Here is a 15630-nt window from a genome sequence, read left to right on the forward strand (position 1 = left end):
ACGGGACCAGTCGGCGTTTGTTCCGTTGCGCGCCATCCGTCGCCTTGTCGTTATCAGTTTTTCCGAGAGACCCTCCCAGCTCCGTTTGAGCCTATGATGGCCAAGCCAATTTTTGTCTCCAAACTTGTCCGCCCTTCTTCGTCCATCTTGCGCTCCCGGAAATCTGATTGAGCAAACTTGACCCAGCGAAAAACAATGGCGGCGATTGGAACCCTTGTCTTCTGTACCGACTGCGGTAATCTCCTGCCCGCGACCAAGGGCACGCAGAGAAACGTGTTGCGCTGCGAGTGCTGCGGTGCCGAGAATAAGGGTAAGTTTGCTTCCCAAGCTGCAGATTGATTGTCTTTTTGGCAGCATTTCTCACGCGTACTCGCAGATACCGGCTCCAAAGTTACTGTCACGCAAACAAAGCCCTCCGATTTCCCATCTTTTCTGAGACAGAAGCTGCAGTCGAGCGTGCAGGCCGTCGAGAAGCACAATCTGCAAACGGAGAGCACAGTGCATGAGAAATGCCCCAAGTGTGGCCGCGAGGAGGTCAAGTACACCACCGTGCAGCTGCGCAGTGCAGATGAAGGTTCCACGGTCATCTACAACTGCGAATGCGGAAACTCGTATGAAGAACCCAAACTTTTTTCTATTGGCTTTATTTAACAGCGTTTTAGGTGGCATGAAAACAACTAGACACCATACTCGATCGAGCAAATTCATAAATCATGCAGCAGCTCCTCCGACTTCGGGAATCAAAGCATACTCCGTCTCTCCACCCTTTTCATAATCGGCGATATCGAGCGCGACGATGACACTCTCTCGAACCACCTTTTCCTTGTCATGGAGGAACCGCCTCAGGGTATCCTCGACGCCCTCCTCATCACCAAGGCTACCCAGCGCCTCAGCCGCCTCATGCCGAACCATGCTGGCCTCGTTGACATCGCTCAGCGCAGCAGTGAGGGAGGGGATAGAAGCAGGGTGCGACAGCTGGCCAAAAACAAAGGCAATTTCATGACGGAACAACGCCGACGAATCGGCGAAGCCCTTGGCAAGCTCGAGCACAGCAGGAACTGCTGTGGGCAGATCGGGAGGGGAGGCAAGATCGCGGAGGGCGAACATGGCACGGTACCGGATGAACAGAGGCGCGCTCGTATCCATGAGCTTTCGGCCGAGCTCCGCGACCTCGGCCTTCTTGTCGGTTTCGGGCATTGGGGGCGCAGGGTCGATAGAAGAAAAGGCACTAGAACAAGATGTCAGTGGGAGGGTAACCTCAGAATAGAATTTACAAACCTTGGGCGCAACTTCTCCTTTTGCCGTTCCTCCGAGTTCTCCCACTCGACGCGCTCAATGGCGATCTCGCACGTCTCAACAATGCTAATATCCTCCCCCTTGCGGTCGCGGTACTCTCGGAGGATGTCCAGGTTGTCGGCCCAGCCCAGGGCACCCAGGGCCTCGGCAGCCTCATGACGGCACATGGGATCCTCCTTGAGATCGGCGAGAACCTCACGGAGAGGCTTGACGGCAGCAGTGTTGCAGGTCTGACCGAGGCAGTAGGCAAGCTCGTGCTTCAGAAGGGCAGAAGGCGAGGTGAAGCCAGCCGCGATGGCCTCGATAGCGGCAACCTTGACGTCCTCAGGGTTGATCTGGGTCACTGCCACGTGCTTGAGGGAGAACAGAGCCCGGAAACGGATGGGGAGAGGGGTGTCCTCAGAGCAGAGGGACTCCCTCAGCTTGAGGACCGTCTCCATGGAGGTGGGCTTCTCGGCGTCGGACGACATTTTTTTTTTCTTCTTCTTCAACGAGCGTCTGCGGTGATGGCGATCGCGGCGTCGGTTTAGGCTGCGGCTCTCTTCAGAAAATTGAAATTTCCAGCCGCGGGGCACTCGTCTTATCTTATCTGGCGGGGTGTGTGGGGTGGGGTTTGGTCGTGGGCATTGGATGGATGCAACGCGAAAAATCGCTGCGCAAAAAAGCAAAGTGTTATCAATCAGGGTCCAATTTCGGGCCTAACGGGGCACCTAACAAGTCAATTTGCAAGGAGGGTCGACTGATTCCGTGGCGATGTGGTATGAAGTCAGGCCAGGTTCGGGAGCCTATGGTGCTTTGCTGTGTGGGATTGCTCGACTGAACTGAGGGGAAGACCTCCCCCTCTCAATACCCCCGAGTTGTAAGAATTGAGATTGCCTATAGGCAGCGATGGTATTCCGAGATCGTTCGACGCGGCATCATCCATCTCCGCATGCAGCTGAAGCGGTGGCGGCCAGAGCGGCTCGGAGATGGGACCTATAAGATGTGTTTGAGCGAATTGGTGTGGTCGCCGCGTCAGACGGGTGCATTTTCATGACAGATTCGAGCTTGGCATGCCGTACAAGTGTCTGAGGTCGAAACAGTCATCGTAAAGGCTGACAGCTCCATGTATCTTTATCAATCAAGGATGATTGCAGTTGAAAGAGAAGAGCTCATAACCCAGGAGTTGACCGACAGCGGAGCCAAAAAAGAAAAGTGGAACCACAACGAGACCCACGAAAAGGATCTATAAGTTGAAGCAAATCGCGCAGATCCCACTCAATTGGAATCGTTTCGAATTCATCGGTTTCGTGGTCTAACGGCTATGACTGCGGATTCTGATTCCGCCAGCGAGGGTTCGACTCCCTCCGAGACCTTTTCTTTTTGTTCATGGTGACGATTCGGATCTTTGAGTGTGAAGCCATCACGAACTATGCCAGTGCCGAGGTGTGGGGTATTACCAAACAAGAAAATGTCTGCAACACCGGAAATGCGGCTATGGGTATCGAAAATGTGCTGCCCTATATTTGAGGTGTTTCTGTATATCTCATGTTTTTCTTATACTTTTCACTGCATGGTAGTGTATCGTTATTTATCCTCCATCTTCTGCTCCGTTGTCGGCGATTGGGAGCTTCAGGTTAGGTAGGATACATAACGCCGGTTGAGCTGTAAAATAATTGCTTGAAAGAGTACGTTCGTGAAACTGAAAAGCAATTAGAGCCTTTTTAGCCTTGTCTTTTTTGCTCTTATTCATTTCCGTTCTCCTCCTGCATTTGTTCGACTGTTGAATTCCTTGATAGGTATTTTGTCATTCAAGCCTGTCACTCCGCGGCGATAGTAGCGCAAACCATCATTCGACGCTTGCTAAGCAGCGAATCAGCGTGGATGCTTACTTACCCTACGTGATGAGCCTCGACTCAAGTGTCTCTCGATCTCTTATTTGAATCATACACCCATCTCTCTATATCTGTCACCTAGAACATCCCTTGTTCAATTCTTTTCACGCGGGTATTCCGATCACACTCGTCGCACCTTCGTTGTCTGCGTAGTGCATTAATAAGCTTCGGCGCTCATATCGCCACCCTCCCTCGTCACTCGACTCCTCACCAAACACAACTTCAGCGCAAAAATGTCACCCTCGCTCGAGGCGCCGGAGCCTGTGGAGGATGTCTTCGCAAACCCCATAAAGCAGAAGCCGCAGCTCGTCGCTCCGGAGCCCCAGCACTGCCCAGGTCCCGAGTCACAGCAGGCCGGCACAGCGGACTCGTGTGCCGGGTGCCCGAACCAGGCCATCTGCGCTTCGGCGCCAAAGGGCCCCGACCCGGACATTCCTATTATCTCAGCGCGCCTTGAGAATGTCAAGCACAAGATTCTCGTGCTGAGCGGCAAGGGTGGCGTGGGGAAGAGTACCTTTACGTCCCTGCTGGCGCACGCCTTTGCGACGAACCCGGACAGCACGGTGGGCATCATGGATACGGATATCTGCGGGCCCAGCATCCCCAAGATGATGGGAGTCGAGGGAGAGACGGTGCATGTCAGTGGTACGGGATGGTCACCGATCTGGGTTATGGACAATCTCTCCGTCATGAGCATTCAGTTCTTGCTACCGAACCGGGACGACGCTGTTATCTGGCGAGGCCCCAAGAAGAACGGTCTCATTAAACAGTTTCTTAAGGACGTGGAATGGGGCGACCTCGACTTCCTACTCGTGGACACACCACCGGGCACAAGCGACGAGCACCTCAGCGTTAACTCATTCCTTAAAGAGAGCGGCATCGACGGAGCTGTCATGGTCACCACCCCCCAAGAGGTGTCACTGCTGGATGTGCGCAAGGAGATTGACTTTTGTCGAAAGGCTGGCATCAGAGTATTAGGACTCGCAGAGAACATGAGCAGCTTCGTCTGCCCAAAGTGTTCCAACGCGAGCGAGATCTTCAAGGCGAGCACAGGAGGTGGACGGGCACTGGCAGAGGAGATGGGTATTCCCTTCCTGGGATCAGTACCTCTGGACCCAAGGATTAGGATGGCGTGTGATTACGGCGAGAGTTATTTCGACTCGTTCCCAGACAGCCCAGCTTGTATCGCATTCCAAGGGGTGGTCAAGAATGTTGCGATGCAGTTGGGATTGGATACCCAGAGCGTGTTGCCGGACGAGTAGGCGACGGCTCTTATATAGTTACGTAGATTATGATATCGCTGATCTTCCATCTCTTGTTCTCTTGGCATATCAACCCGACTTGAGCTTGTCGGGGATCTCTTCCAAATCTTCGACGGATTCGATATCAATGATTCGTCCCGCCTCGCTCGTGTTTCGCATCAGCTCCTTGGCGCCGGCGTAGAGCATCCTCATCTCGGCGTTGCATGTAACGGGGAGGTAAAAGAGCAGCACGTATGGGACCGACAACCGTCCGTCACCCTAGGTCTGTCAGCATCGTATAGGTAGGTGTAGGCTCGATTGGGCGTACCATGGTAAGAGGGTAGCTCAGGAGGACGAAGCGCGGCGCGTGGTCGGGAAGGTCATCGCCGACTTCCTCGAGGGACTTGTAAACGACCTTGTCTTCATCTTGGCGGATCTCGTATGTGTGCTTGTCAATCATGTCTGGCGAGTCGGTGAGCTTGGGCATGGCATGGCGAGGCGGCAGAGGGACTGGCGCGGACAAGGAGACATACATACAAATAACAGCTTGAGGATCCTTGGCCCGTGAAGTAGTCAGTCGGAACTTGCGGAGGTGATCCTTGGTCTCCCCGGAGAAGGTGTACAGTCGCGATTCGGACGCCTGGACATGTGAGCTGGTGGGGGATGGGGATGAAGACGAAGACGAAGACGTCGGGGACATACCATGGTGACTGTATGTGGTCAAACAAACAAGGAACAAGGAACTGAAGCTATAACTGCTGCTATCGCGGAGCTCTAAGCTAAGACGAAGCTCTGGTAGCTATCACGAGATGGACTAGGGCAGTCAGTTGAGAGTCGCAAGTTGGGCAACCCCGCCACAATTCGAACTCCGAGAGAAGGCCGCCCCCACTCTCCGTCCAGCGAGTAAACGTCATCTGCAAGCTCCATTTCCATCCCCAAACGGACGACATCCAACAAGGATCACGAGGGTCGAGGCTCCTGCGTGCGCTTTTTTGATTGAACATAAGAACTCGCGCATTTCTCATTCGTCCGTCCGTCAGTCCTTCATGTTCTCCCGCATCTCCCAGGTTGCAAGGCACCTCTCCTCCGCTCCCGTTGCTGTTACTGCTGCTCGCACTACTAGACGATTTGCATTTGGAAGCGTCATGGCTCCTATATCGGCGGATGAGCGCAATGCGCGCACCATTCAGACGGCGGCATGCCTGATTATTGGCGATGAGGTTCTCGGTGGAAAGGTAGACAAGTCTGCCTGTTGCTGCTACATGTGCTGTGCTAATACAAGATGTCTAGACTGTTGATGTGAGTGACTGACACAGCCTCAACCTTGAAATACAGGGATTGACCGAGTAGACCAACTCTGCTTATTTCGCAAAATGGTGCTTCTCTCTTGGAATTGTAAGTCACAAAGCTGCGTGATACAACCCAGAGCTAACCTGTCACAGAGCCTCAAGCGAATCGAGGTCATTGAGGACGATGAGAGTGAGATCATGGAGGCAGTTCGAAGAATGAGCGATCGTTATGACTTTATCGTTACAAGGTTGGCCACTCACACCCATATATGTTACGATGAGTAGCTAATGTGTATAGTGGCGGAATCGGTCCTACGTAAGACAACAGCCCCCAGTCGTGGTTGCTCACTAACTGTCTAGTCACGACGACATCACCTATCAGTCCATCGCCAAGGCCTTTGACTTGCCTTTAAAGCTCCACCAGGAGACCTTCGAGAAGATGAAGCTGCTCTCCAAGGCTCACCCTAACCAGCCCAACTTTGACTGGGACGTCGACTCGCCCGCTAGAAAGGCAAAGCTTCGCATGGCTGAACTGCCAACCGACGAGTCTCGAGATTTAAAGAAGCAGGCTCTTTTCCCTCATGAGGACATGTGGGTTCCTGTTGCCGTCGTTAATGGCAATGTCCACATATTACCTGGTATCCCAAAGCTTTGTGAGTAATCCAATGATGTAAATTTGGGTATCGATGGTCACAGGAGGTGGATAAGGCCGCCAATTGAAGAGAAAATCCTTCTCTTTGGTGGTGTGGCTGTGACAACCCATGTGTCACCAATGATGCCTTTTTCATGCATCACCAATCCTCTGTATACTAACCAGAAACAGTCCAGAAGCTTCTCGAGGGATTGAAGCCATATATTCTGCCAAGGCTCGTGGATCCCGAGGGCACAGGAACACATAGAATTCTGTTCTCGACCCCTCTTCCTGAGAGTGGCGTGGCCGATTTCCTCACGACACTGGCCGCCAAGGTTGAGCCTAAGGGTATCAAGGTCGGAAGTTATCCTCGCTGGGGCAAGAAGCACAACACGGTCACTCTTGTTGGAAGGTGAGTACCCAAGCGAACTCGTGCCGGGCCATGCTGACGAGAAACAGGGACCAGGATTACCTCGAGAGCCTGGTTGCCGAAGTCGAAGCCGGCATCAAGGGTCTAAGAATTACCGCCGAAGGCGAAAATAGTGAGGAAGAGTCCACGAAGGAGCCAGCAAAGGCAACCGAAGATGCGACCAAGGACACTGCAGAGCCTACAAAGGAGCCATGAGACGGGTTGCATAATCACGCCGTAATGGATACACTGGTCAACAAGTAATCGTTGCTCTTGGTTGCAGTTGTGTCAATATAGGAGGACGGCAACGTGTCGCCATTGGATAGATCATGTAGTGTATACATATCTTGAATATAGATGGGTTAGAGCTGATATCCATCTACTCCCACGTCTGTTCGTACGCCCCTGCCTCCAGGGTTGATTTGGGATGTCCGCTTAGGCACCCTAGGCGTTGCAGGAATATCCTAGAACCTGGTCCTCTGGATAGCTATGGCCATGGGAGCGGCTGACTGGGCGCTGATCTTGACGATTTTGATATGTCTGAGCTGCATCGCCTCTGCGGGCCGCAGTTAGTGAGGGGTTTTCGAAAGAAAAGCAAGACTGCTAATGGTCGTGTCTCAGCCGACTTTTGCAGGTGCCAGTTGACGGCCTGTTAATATAGTCAATGTAATAAAACAAAGCCCACCGACAGCCAGCATCTGCACCAACGCATATTGCATATTCTGACATGACCGGAGCAAGGCCGGAAGGACTCGCCCAGTTTAGGCGACGTTGAGGCCGATCTGCACACCTGAGCAACCGAGATAAGACATGGAAGCGGATGTGAGTCTCATTTCCCAGGGCCGGAACGTGGTAGCGAGCGAGCGACCTGGACAAGCCTGCTTCCGGCAAAGCACACAATCCATCATACGATTTGGAGCAGAAGAGGGGCTGGTCGACTTTCTTGCATTGCAGATCCCCCGAGGAGGAGCATTGAATCCGAGACGCATCGGCGCGGGAAGCTAGGGGCTGGCTCGAGCAGCATGGAATGGCACGTCGTGGGTTCAAGACTGACTCGAGCTCTCTCCTCCCAGCCCAGAGTTGCAAAAGGGCTAGAACGAACCTGGGGTGCGTTATCGACCAGGGGTAGCAGTGGACAAGGCGGAGGTGGGGACTTGGCGAGCAGAGCAAATCACGGCGGCGGCAGCAAAGCTCGTGACATGATCAGCGCCGAGGTCAAAAGGTTAGAGCTCAAACCGGACCTGAGGGAGATTGAAACATGACATGACGAGCGCCTTGGCGTGTAGAGCTAGACGCGAGGGCAATCTAAATACCGAGAAAAGGGGGCTGTTGAAGGGTGTGGCATCGTGGGTATCGCTACCAGTCCAGAAAGGAGCCTAGAGTGGTGGAGACGGCATGCCCCATAGGACGTCATGTTCTAGAAGGCCTGACGAGAGGCTTGAGAGCTTGGGTGTCTGTCTAGGTTAGTTTCGAGGCGTAGTTTGTAGTGCCTGGGAGGCATGCAGAAGTCAGCTGGGAGCTGAAAGGCGGAGCAAGTAGAAGCAAAATAAACATGGACATTGCGCTCGTGCTCGACCATCGATGGCACTGCTGACAGAGCAATGATGTAGATGTATCTTCCGTGTTGGAAGGTGTTTTCTGACACGACCAAATGGGGAGCTTTGAGAGCTCAAGAAGAGCTGGTTCTCCATATCACGTGAGCACACGCCCAGTTCGAGAACTCACATCTAGGCCACAAGCTGGAACTCTTTCTTCAAGCATCATTCCATCATAAAAACCACATACCTGCGCAAACAGAAAACTACGGCTATATTGTTACGCAGAAGAGCAGAATTAGCACATGGGAGACTCAGAGCAGTTCTCTTTCACGACTAGTCTTCTGGGACTAGTACAGTGGTTGCTTGTTTTCTGCAAGTGGTCGTATCTACATACCCGTGAGGGTTTGGTGCCGCTAGACGGCAGACGTTGAAATCAAGCATGAGAAATAGTAAGGTCTCGCGAGTTTAGTTTGCCGTTGCCGAGATTCCTCTGGAAAGCCTTATGGACATCGTGTCCAAACACCCGAGTGCAATGCGCGACCGGAAGCCATGGTTCGATCCCAATTATTCTGTTGGGGGACGATGCTCCAACTTTCCCTCATGGTTGCAGTGACTTGTTCTATTCAAGCAATGGATACTACTGACAGTCGCGTGCCAGGCCAGGCTGTCAGCACATCCGACCGTTCTCCGTAGAATGCCACGATTTGGCACACCACGCCCACAGCCAAGCAACGAACCACAGTCAGTTTACACGACTCGTGGCCTCGTTACATGACTTTTGACAACGATCTTGAGTTTCGGTAAAACAAAGGCGATGTTTCAGCCAACCGCCTCTGGTGGTTCTCGGCGAAGATCGCCCTAGCCTTCTTCTCTGACCGAGAAAGCGCATCGTGCCGACAGTCCAAGTCAATGCTTGTTTTTCGTAGCACTGTAGTTGAGCAGGGTCCCCATTCGCTTATCATGTGTTGTGAAGAAACTCTGTGATTGGCGATTGCATTGGCTGCTGGATTTTTCTGCGAAACCGTGGTTCTGTGTAGACGTTTAATGTTACGTTGTGCCTCCAGAGTCAACTCTGACTATGCCGTACAAACCCAATTTCTTAGCAATAATTGTTATGACAGAACAAATGCACAATCATTGCAATCAGTGAATATCAGATCTTTCGATAAGTTGTCTGGACTTGATAATCTAGTTGCCTTCAAGAGATAACAATATCATTGTCTTGTCACAGATCAACCAGATCCCACCTTGGGTGTCCAGTACCGGGCCTCACACCAGCTGAAGCAACCCAAACGGGCATTCCGTCAAATCAGGCCCCCCAGAAACGCCTCCTGCATCTGCATCGTAAGCCTTGTCACTCGTATCAAGACACAATGGCCGTGATATCCTGTGATGGGTGCGATCTCTGTTGCATTTTTGGTGATGAGATCTGGCTCACCATCCCCGTCACCTGTGCATCTGTCGCCATCCATCCATCCACCCGCCCTAACCCCCACCCGGCACCTTTTGAGCACATCCTCGCATCTTCAACAGCCTCAAACGCGCCGGCGCCAATGGCACAACGTGGTGGATGTGCGCCGGCACCTAGGGCGGCGGCCACTGTGACGCTATAGCCCTGCATGGACGATGCGATGCGATGGTGCTGGGCTGGTGCAGGCCGTCGTGGGGTGTGGAGTCGTGTAGCAGCCAGGGAGCATGCCGGCAGGGGGGAAGCTCTCCGAGAGGATGGGTGGGCATGTGTCTGTCTGTCTGGGGACGACAATGACGGATGCCGCAGAAGTGGTGAGACTCTGTTTCTGTCCTGAGCCCTTTCTTCCATTTCAACGAGATGAACCGGTGAATGGGGGAGCCGGGACGAGAGATGCAGGCCCTGATGGGCCTCGGCAATGGTTGGCCCTGTCTCTATGCGGTTGAGGCAGTTGATGCATAAAGTGGTTGAGGGGGTTGCGTCTTGTTAGACTAGCTAGTACCTATCGTCAAGGCAGGTTGCTTTTGGTCATGCAATTGCGTCGCACCTTGAGAGTTGAGACGTAATGACAACTGAGCCATCAACTGCGCCGTCATGATAGTGCACAGTAACTGTATCTGTATCTGGTATAAGCATACCTCCCAGGCACGTACGATAACGACGCAAAGACGTTATCAGGAGCCTGGGGATGCCAAGTCGAGTCTCGCCCAACCCACCAACCTCAAATCAATCCTAGGGTGGAACTCGGCGACACAAGAGAAGAGAGACGGCGTTCAACAGGACCCTGATCCCTGGGCCCTGGGCTTGGCCTACGGGACTAGGCTGTTTAAGAGCAAGCTACAGTAGCATCGGAGCTTGTCCCAACTCCTCACCCCCTTCCCCAGGTCCAGGTCCAGGGGCATGGAGGCGGAAAAGATGTTGGAACCGTTGGGAGGGCGGGACGGAGAGACAAAGGGACCGGTGAGATGGGAAATGGCAGAGACAAGGAGCGAGACAGGCTATCTATCACATGAGGCGAGAGTGATGAGGGTCATTCATGATGAGAACGACCGAGAAAGGCTTTCTCGGTGCTGCTGTTGGTTGACTGGTGATACAAGGCGCGGCTCACCTTGGTTGTACTGGCGCTTGGGCCATGAAGAAGGCCACCCTATTGGATGGCGAGACGGCCGAGGTGACGGTGATGGGCGAGTTGGTGATGGGGATTGGGTTCCCCGAATGGGTCGGTTTAGATGTGAACCCTCGGTGATCACTGCATCTTGTAGGTGAGGTGATTGAGGAGCCATGCTCGCTCAGGTCAATAACCAGCTGATTTAACGACTGGGAATGTCAACTGAAGAAACAAAAGATGGAGAAGAGAGGAGCGGTAGTCGTGGAGTATTCTGTAACAAGCGGGATTCTCTCATTTCCAAAAAGTCGCGGAGGCTCTGGACGGATGGAGTAAGTCGACGATCGATGCCAGGGCCATTGCTCAAGTGAAAAAGGCCGGGGTCAGGACCGGCGTTGTTCGGAGGTGTTTCCGCAGTCCATGCACGACGAACGATGGATGGATGGACGACAACGACTTCACCACCTGCCTCGCTCGGCAAAGAGGAGAATGATATTAAGATAAAGGGATCAACTAATTTCTAGGTATTATTCGGCCAAATGGTCGAGTGACAGCAGCCGTTGAGCTCTCATCGGTGACGGGCCTCTAGACCGGAGGTCGGAGTTGTGATGAATCAAGGTGAAAGAGACCCTGGCAGGCAATCAATCCATCCATCCATCTAATTCCCCCTTTTCTGCCCACTTCTGCTGCCACCCCCTCCCCAGTCGGTGTATAATACAAAATGTTACTCGACTCTGCTACGGTAGCGAGAGGAGAGCCATTGTTTGTTCAGTTGGGCGCAGCACACACTCTTTGCTGCGGGAGCACAAGCAGCAGTAGCAGCAGCAGAAAATGGGGGTCACCAAGATATACGGTGAGAGGCCGCTTATACACCCATACATACATACATATAGGATGGAAACAAACGGACGGGGGATGAACGAGTACGAGGCCAGCGCGGACCGTACCTTAACGCTGTGCGAGACGTGCAGCAGAACAATGCGGAATGGATGGAAGCATCCACACGAGAAAGAAGCACAGCACGTTACAGTGCGAGTACCATTGGCAGAGCAGACGCAGCCAGCCGCTGCCCTTGCAGAAAACTGCATGGAGGCCAGCGACGAAAGAATCTCTGACCACGGCAGGGGATTGATTGATTCGATTCGACTGGCCCCCCAAAGCGTTCTGCTCAACAGCGTGCTCGCAAGGGCCCCAGTCTTGACGTCCATCCGTCCATCCATTCAGAGAGAGAGAGCCAAGCTTGACCCGCAGAGTCTCTCTCCCACGCCCCCCCTCCCCCCTTCACCAACCTCTTCTGCAAGTCGACCATCCATCCGTCCACTGGGAGAGCTTGCTGAGAAGCCACTGCAAGTCGTCGATTGATGGCCAGCAGCAGCAGCCCACTGGGGCAGGGAGGAGAAAAAAAAAAAGGCCAACCTCTATTCGCCGCTGTCGGGCATGATCAGTCCAGCTTCTCTCGCCATCATGAGTCGAAGAAAAGTCGGAGACCACCGAACAGGATGTTTTCCCTGGCTTCTTTTCTGTCTTGTTCGTTCGTCGATAAGGTTGGCCTCGGCTTTCAAATTCTTGGTCCCCCAGGTAGCCAGCCCACGTCCACGTACCTGAGCCCAGCGAGCGAACAGACGGCGACATGGTCCAGAACTCGCCCCCGTTCCGTCGTCGGATCCAGTTCATTTTCGTCCAAGCGAAGCTGGGCTGGTGCTGGTCCAAGCCAGAGCTCGCCAGCACCCAGCCAATGCCGCCGTCCGGGCGGCTGGCTCTTCCAGCCACTCTCCCTGCGTCAGTGCTAGATGCTGTTGATTTCTCATCGAGAGGCTTTATTTCAGTTGTGTAGTCGGCGCCGCAGGGCTTGGGGGAGGGCAGCTGGACGCGGATGATAGGTGCTTGCGCGCCTCGCACTAAAAGGAGCGACGGGAGAATGCTTCCCCCCATGTCTTAAACGGGTAATGTCCAGATTCCGCGGGAATCATCACGGCATCCTACAGCACAGTAGAGCACACACACACATAGCTCATGAAGCCATGAGCGAACCTCTCTTTCTCTCGCAGGGACCGCCGCGCCGCCCCCCCTTCGACTATCGTCCCCTTGAGCAGCCCGTAGAGGCTGGGCTTTATCGACCCTAGTGACCAATCCGGCCGTGCTTCCAGTGGCCTAGCGGCCCCAGCATCCACTGACAGGACGGGACGGGAAGTCTCCAGTGATGGCCGGACTCCGCGCACCCATCCATCCAATCCATCTCAGCGCCCGGGAGCGCCCAGTAACATTGGCCGTGGGCGAGCACTGAGCACGACTGGGTTCGTTCAGTTGAGGATGAGCAGGCCAGCCCGGTCGCGAGAAATCGGTCCCGTTTGCTCCTGGAAGGCGGCGGATACTGTTCTGCTGGGGCTACCACTGCTGCTGTGGTTGACCTTGAAGTACCTGATACCTGTTGAGGTGGCTTTACTCACAGTCCAAATGCACTGCAAACTCCCAGCGGGCGCCGCAAATGTTCAAATGGTCCCCGGGTCACAGGTACCTTGCCTTAGCCTTGGAAGCCTCCACTCCAGCAAGCAAACTGCTCCAGACCCAAGCCAATCCCAGGGCTTCGCAGCTTGTACATGGTACACACCTCTGGTTCCCCAATCCACGCCCCCCTTCCCTTCCATGGATGGATGCTTTCTTTCCCTTCCCTGCCCTGCACTGCACTGCGCTGCACACCCTGGCTGGTCTTGTCCTCCACCTTTCGACCCTTTCCCCTTTCAGGCTTCTTCCCCTTCTCTTCTCTCTGCTCTGGTACAGTACGTACCATACTGCCGACTGTCGACTCCCTCTGCTTTGGCCTTTTTTCTCGAACCTTTTGGCCCTTTCCGTATCTTCGTCGCCTCTTTCTTCTCCTCTCCCCCACAAGCACAAGCACCTGCAGCCAAAGCCAGAGTCCGCCCGACCCAGCGGCAGAGCATTCATTCTCTCTTCCTTTGTTCCTCTCATCGGCCATCCCGCGCAACCGACGACTCTTCTGCCTTCCAGTCCTTTGACTTGACTCTGCTTCCCTTCACTCCCCGCCGGACCAGAACAGACTCGATCCCCACCGTCCCGTCTGTCTGTCCCTTCTCTCCCGACTCTTCGTCGCCCGCCTCTGAATCCATCCGACGGCCCTGCGACGACGATTCAGCCTCCCTGCGCGCGTTAGATTTCCATCCCATCGCCCTACGAGTGAAGGCTTCTATAGAGAGAGCTCCTCAAACATCAAGACACAATGGCCGCGAACACAAAGGTACGACACGACCGACACCCACGGGTAGGGAGCAGCTCTGGTGCACCTGGGAACCTGCTTGTTTGCGGGTCCCGTGCCGGCTGTTTACTGTTGCCCCTTGATGCCATCACCCTCATGTCGCTAACCATCTCGCCGCGCTGCAGTTCCTACGAGAGTACAAGCTCGTCGTTGTCGGAGGAGGTGGTGTCGGTAAATCATGCTTGACCATTCAGTTGATTCAGAGCCATTTCGTCGACGAGTATGATCCTACAATCGAAGGTTGGTTGGACACGTGCCCCTGCCATCTGCAACCGCCCGTAACCGTCTATGCTAACGCGTTGAACTCAACAGACTCGTACCGAAAGCAGTGCGTTATCGACGAAGAGGTTGCCCTGCTCGACGTCCTCGATACCGCCGGCCAGGAAGAGTATAGCGCCATGCGAGAGCAGTATATGCGAACCGGAGAGGGATTCCTACTAGTCTATTCCATTACTTCGCGACAGAGCTTTGAGGAAATTACCACCTTCCAGCAACAGATTCTGCGAGTCAAGGATAAGGACTATTTCCCCATGGTCGTTGTTGGCAACAAGTGCGATTTGGAAGGCGACCGAGACGTGTCACGACAAGGTATGCAACATCACAGGCGCTCGCTTCCCTGGCGACATACTAACCGATTTGCAGAGGGTGAGGCGCTGGCAAGGTCATTCGGCTGCAAGTTCATTGAGACGTCGGCCAAGTCTCGCATCAACGTTGACAAGGCCTTTTTCGATATCGTGCGAGAAATCCGGAGATACAACCGCGAGATGCAAGGCTACTCGACCGGCAGCGGCGGCACCGCAGGCGCAAACGGCCCACCCAAGCCCATGGATATGGACAACGGCGAGCAAGAGGCTGGATGCTGCGCCAAGTGTGTGCTCATGTAAAGAGGAATGATATGAGAAGGAGATGGAGTGGAGGACAGATTATATCTCGAGACGAGGCGAGACGCGACAGACAGTGTGGTGGACGGGCGAATATCTGCCATGTCGGGGCTCTGTCGAATCCGCGCGACACGATGCAAGGATGCAACACGGCCAGCAGACTTCGGAGGGGCATGGTGATGAAAAATGTCGATGGCATGGGATTGGGGAGTCGGGTTCTGGGCTCAGGCACACACACGCGTGCGCCTGAACCGGACGCAGCCTACGGACGGAGATGCCCAGCGGCGATATACGGGGCCAAGGAGCCCGGCAAGCCCACGACATGTCATGTCTACGTGAGTGAACAAGCCAGATGGTTCATGCTTGATGACCCATGATCCATGTTACATGGCGCGTGGTTCGGCGTTTCTCTGGAGGCTCGTTATTTTGGACGTTGTGGATAAAAAAAAGGACCATGAATCTACCGGAGGAGAGAGAAGAACCAGATGCCCGGGGGGAGGAAGCCTCTGCTGCCGATGTCGTTCGTGTACGCAATGGATGCTACCTTACCTGTTTGCCCTTCTGCGCCCCCGAGGACCTCGCGAGAGACCACCCACCCGACTTTTTCCTTGCTTTTTTTGTGTCAGT

At 54.1% G+C, this 15630-nt stretch overlaps 6 protein-coding genes across 6 annotated transcripts; 4 read left to right on the forward strand and 2 right to left on the reverse strand.

Annotated features, from left to right (window-relative positions):
• Positions 1–195: 195 nt before the first annotated feature.
• Positions 196–681, forward strand: NCS57_00257800 (DNA-directed RNA polymerase subunit; the record flags this gene model as incomplete). The annotated part of the gene is made up of 3 exons (XM_053052606.1): positions 196–310; positions 377–611; positions 663–681. 3 exons carry the CDS (start codon positions 196–198, stop codon positions 679–681), a joined length of 369 nt encoding a protein of 122 aa, XP_052917852.1.
• Positions 682–711: 30 nt separating this feature from the next.
• On the reverse strand, positions 712–1766 carry NCS57_00257900 (Deoxyhypusine hydroxylase; the record flags this gene model as incomplete). Its single annotated transcript, XM_053052607.1, has 2 exons — positions 712–1228; positions 1279–1766. The coding sequence occupies 2 exons, from the start codon at positions 1764–1766 to the stop codon at positions 712–714; spliced, it is 1005 nt and encodes a 334-aa protein (XP_052917853.1).
• A 1637-nt stretch (positions 1767–3403) lies between these two features.
• NCS57_00258000 (Cytosolic Fe-S cluster assembly factor NBP35) lies at positions 3404–4432 on the forward strand (the record flags this gene model as incomplete). Its single annotated transcript, XM_053052608.1, has 1 exon — positions 3404–4432. The coding sequence occupies one exon, from the start codon at positions 3404–3406 to the stop codon at positions 4430–4432; it is 1029 nt and encodes a 342-aa protein (XP_052917854.1).
• A 69-nt stretch (positions 4433–4501) lies between these two features.
• NCS57_00258100 (ADF-H domain-containing protein) lies at positions 4502–5116 on the reverse strand (the record flags this gene model as incomplete). The annotated part of the gene is made up of 3 exons (XM_053052609.1): positions 4502–4690; positions 4740–5051; positions 5114–5116. 3 exons carry the CDS (start codon positions 5114–5116, stop codon positions 4502–4504), a joined length of 504 nt encoding a protein of 167 aa, XP_052917855.1.
• Positions 5117–5367: 251 nt separating this feature from the next.
• NCS57_00258200 (MoCF-biosynth domain-containing protein) lies at positions 5368–6956 on the forward strand (the record flags this gene model as incomplete). Its single annotated transcript, XM_053052610.1, has 8 exons — positions 5368–5646; positions 5702–5710; positions 5762–5806; positions 5854–5948; positions 5999–6016; positions 6061–6353; positions 6524–6743; positions 6791–6956. The coding sequence occupies exons 1-8, from the start codon at positions 5458–5460 to the stop codon at positions 6954–6956; spliced, it is 1035 nt and encodes a 344-aa protein (XP_052917856.1). The 5' UTR covers positions 5368–5457.
• A 7130-nt stretch (positions 6957–14086) lies between these two features.
• On the forward strand, positions 14087–15006 carry NCS57_00258300 (uncharacterized protein; the record flags this gene model as incomplete). The annotated part of the gene is made up of 4 exons (XM_053052611.1): positions 14087–14104; positions 14248–14362; positions 14435–14710; positions 14765–15006. The coding sequence occupies 4 exons, from the start codon at positions 14087–14089 to the stop codon at positions 15004–15006; spliced, it is 651 nt and encodes a 216-aa protein (XP_052917857.1).
• Between the last annotated feature and the right edge of the window lie 624 nt (positions 15007–15630).

This window comes from Fusarium keratoplasticum, chromosome 2 (assembly GCF_025433545.1).
Source record: "Fusarium keratoplasticum isolate Fu6.1 chromosome 2, whole genome shotgun sequence".
NCBI classification, from domain to species: Eukaryota; Fungi; Ascomycota; class Sordariomycetes; order Hypocreales; family Nectriaceae; genus Fusarium; species Fusarium keratoplasticum.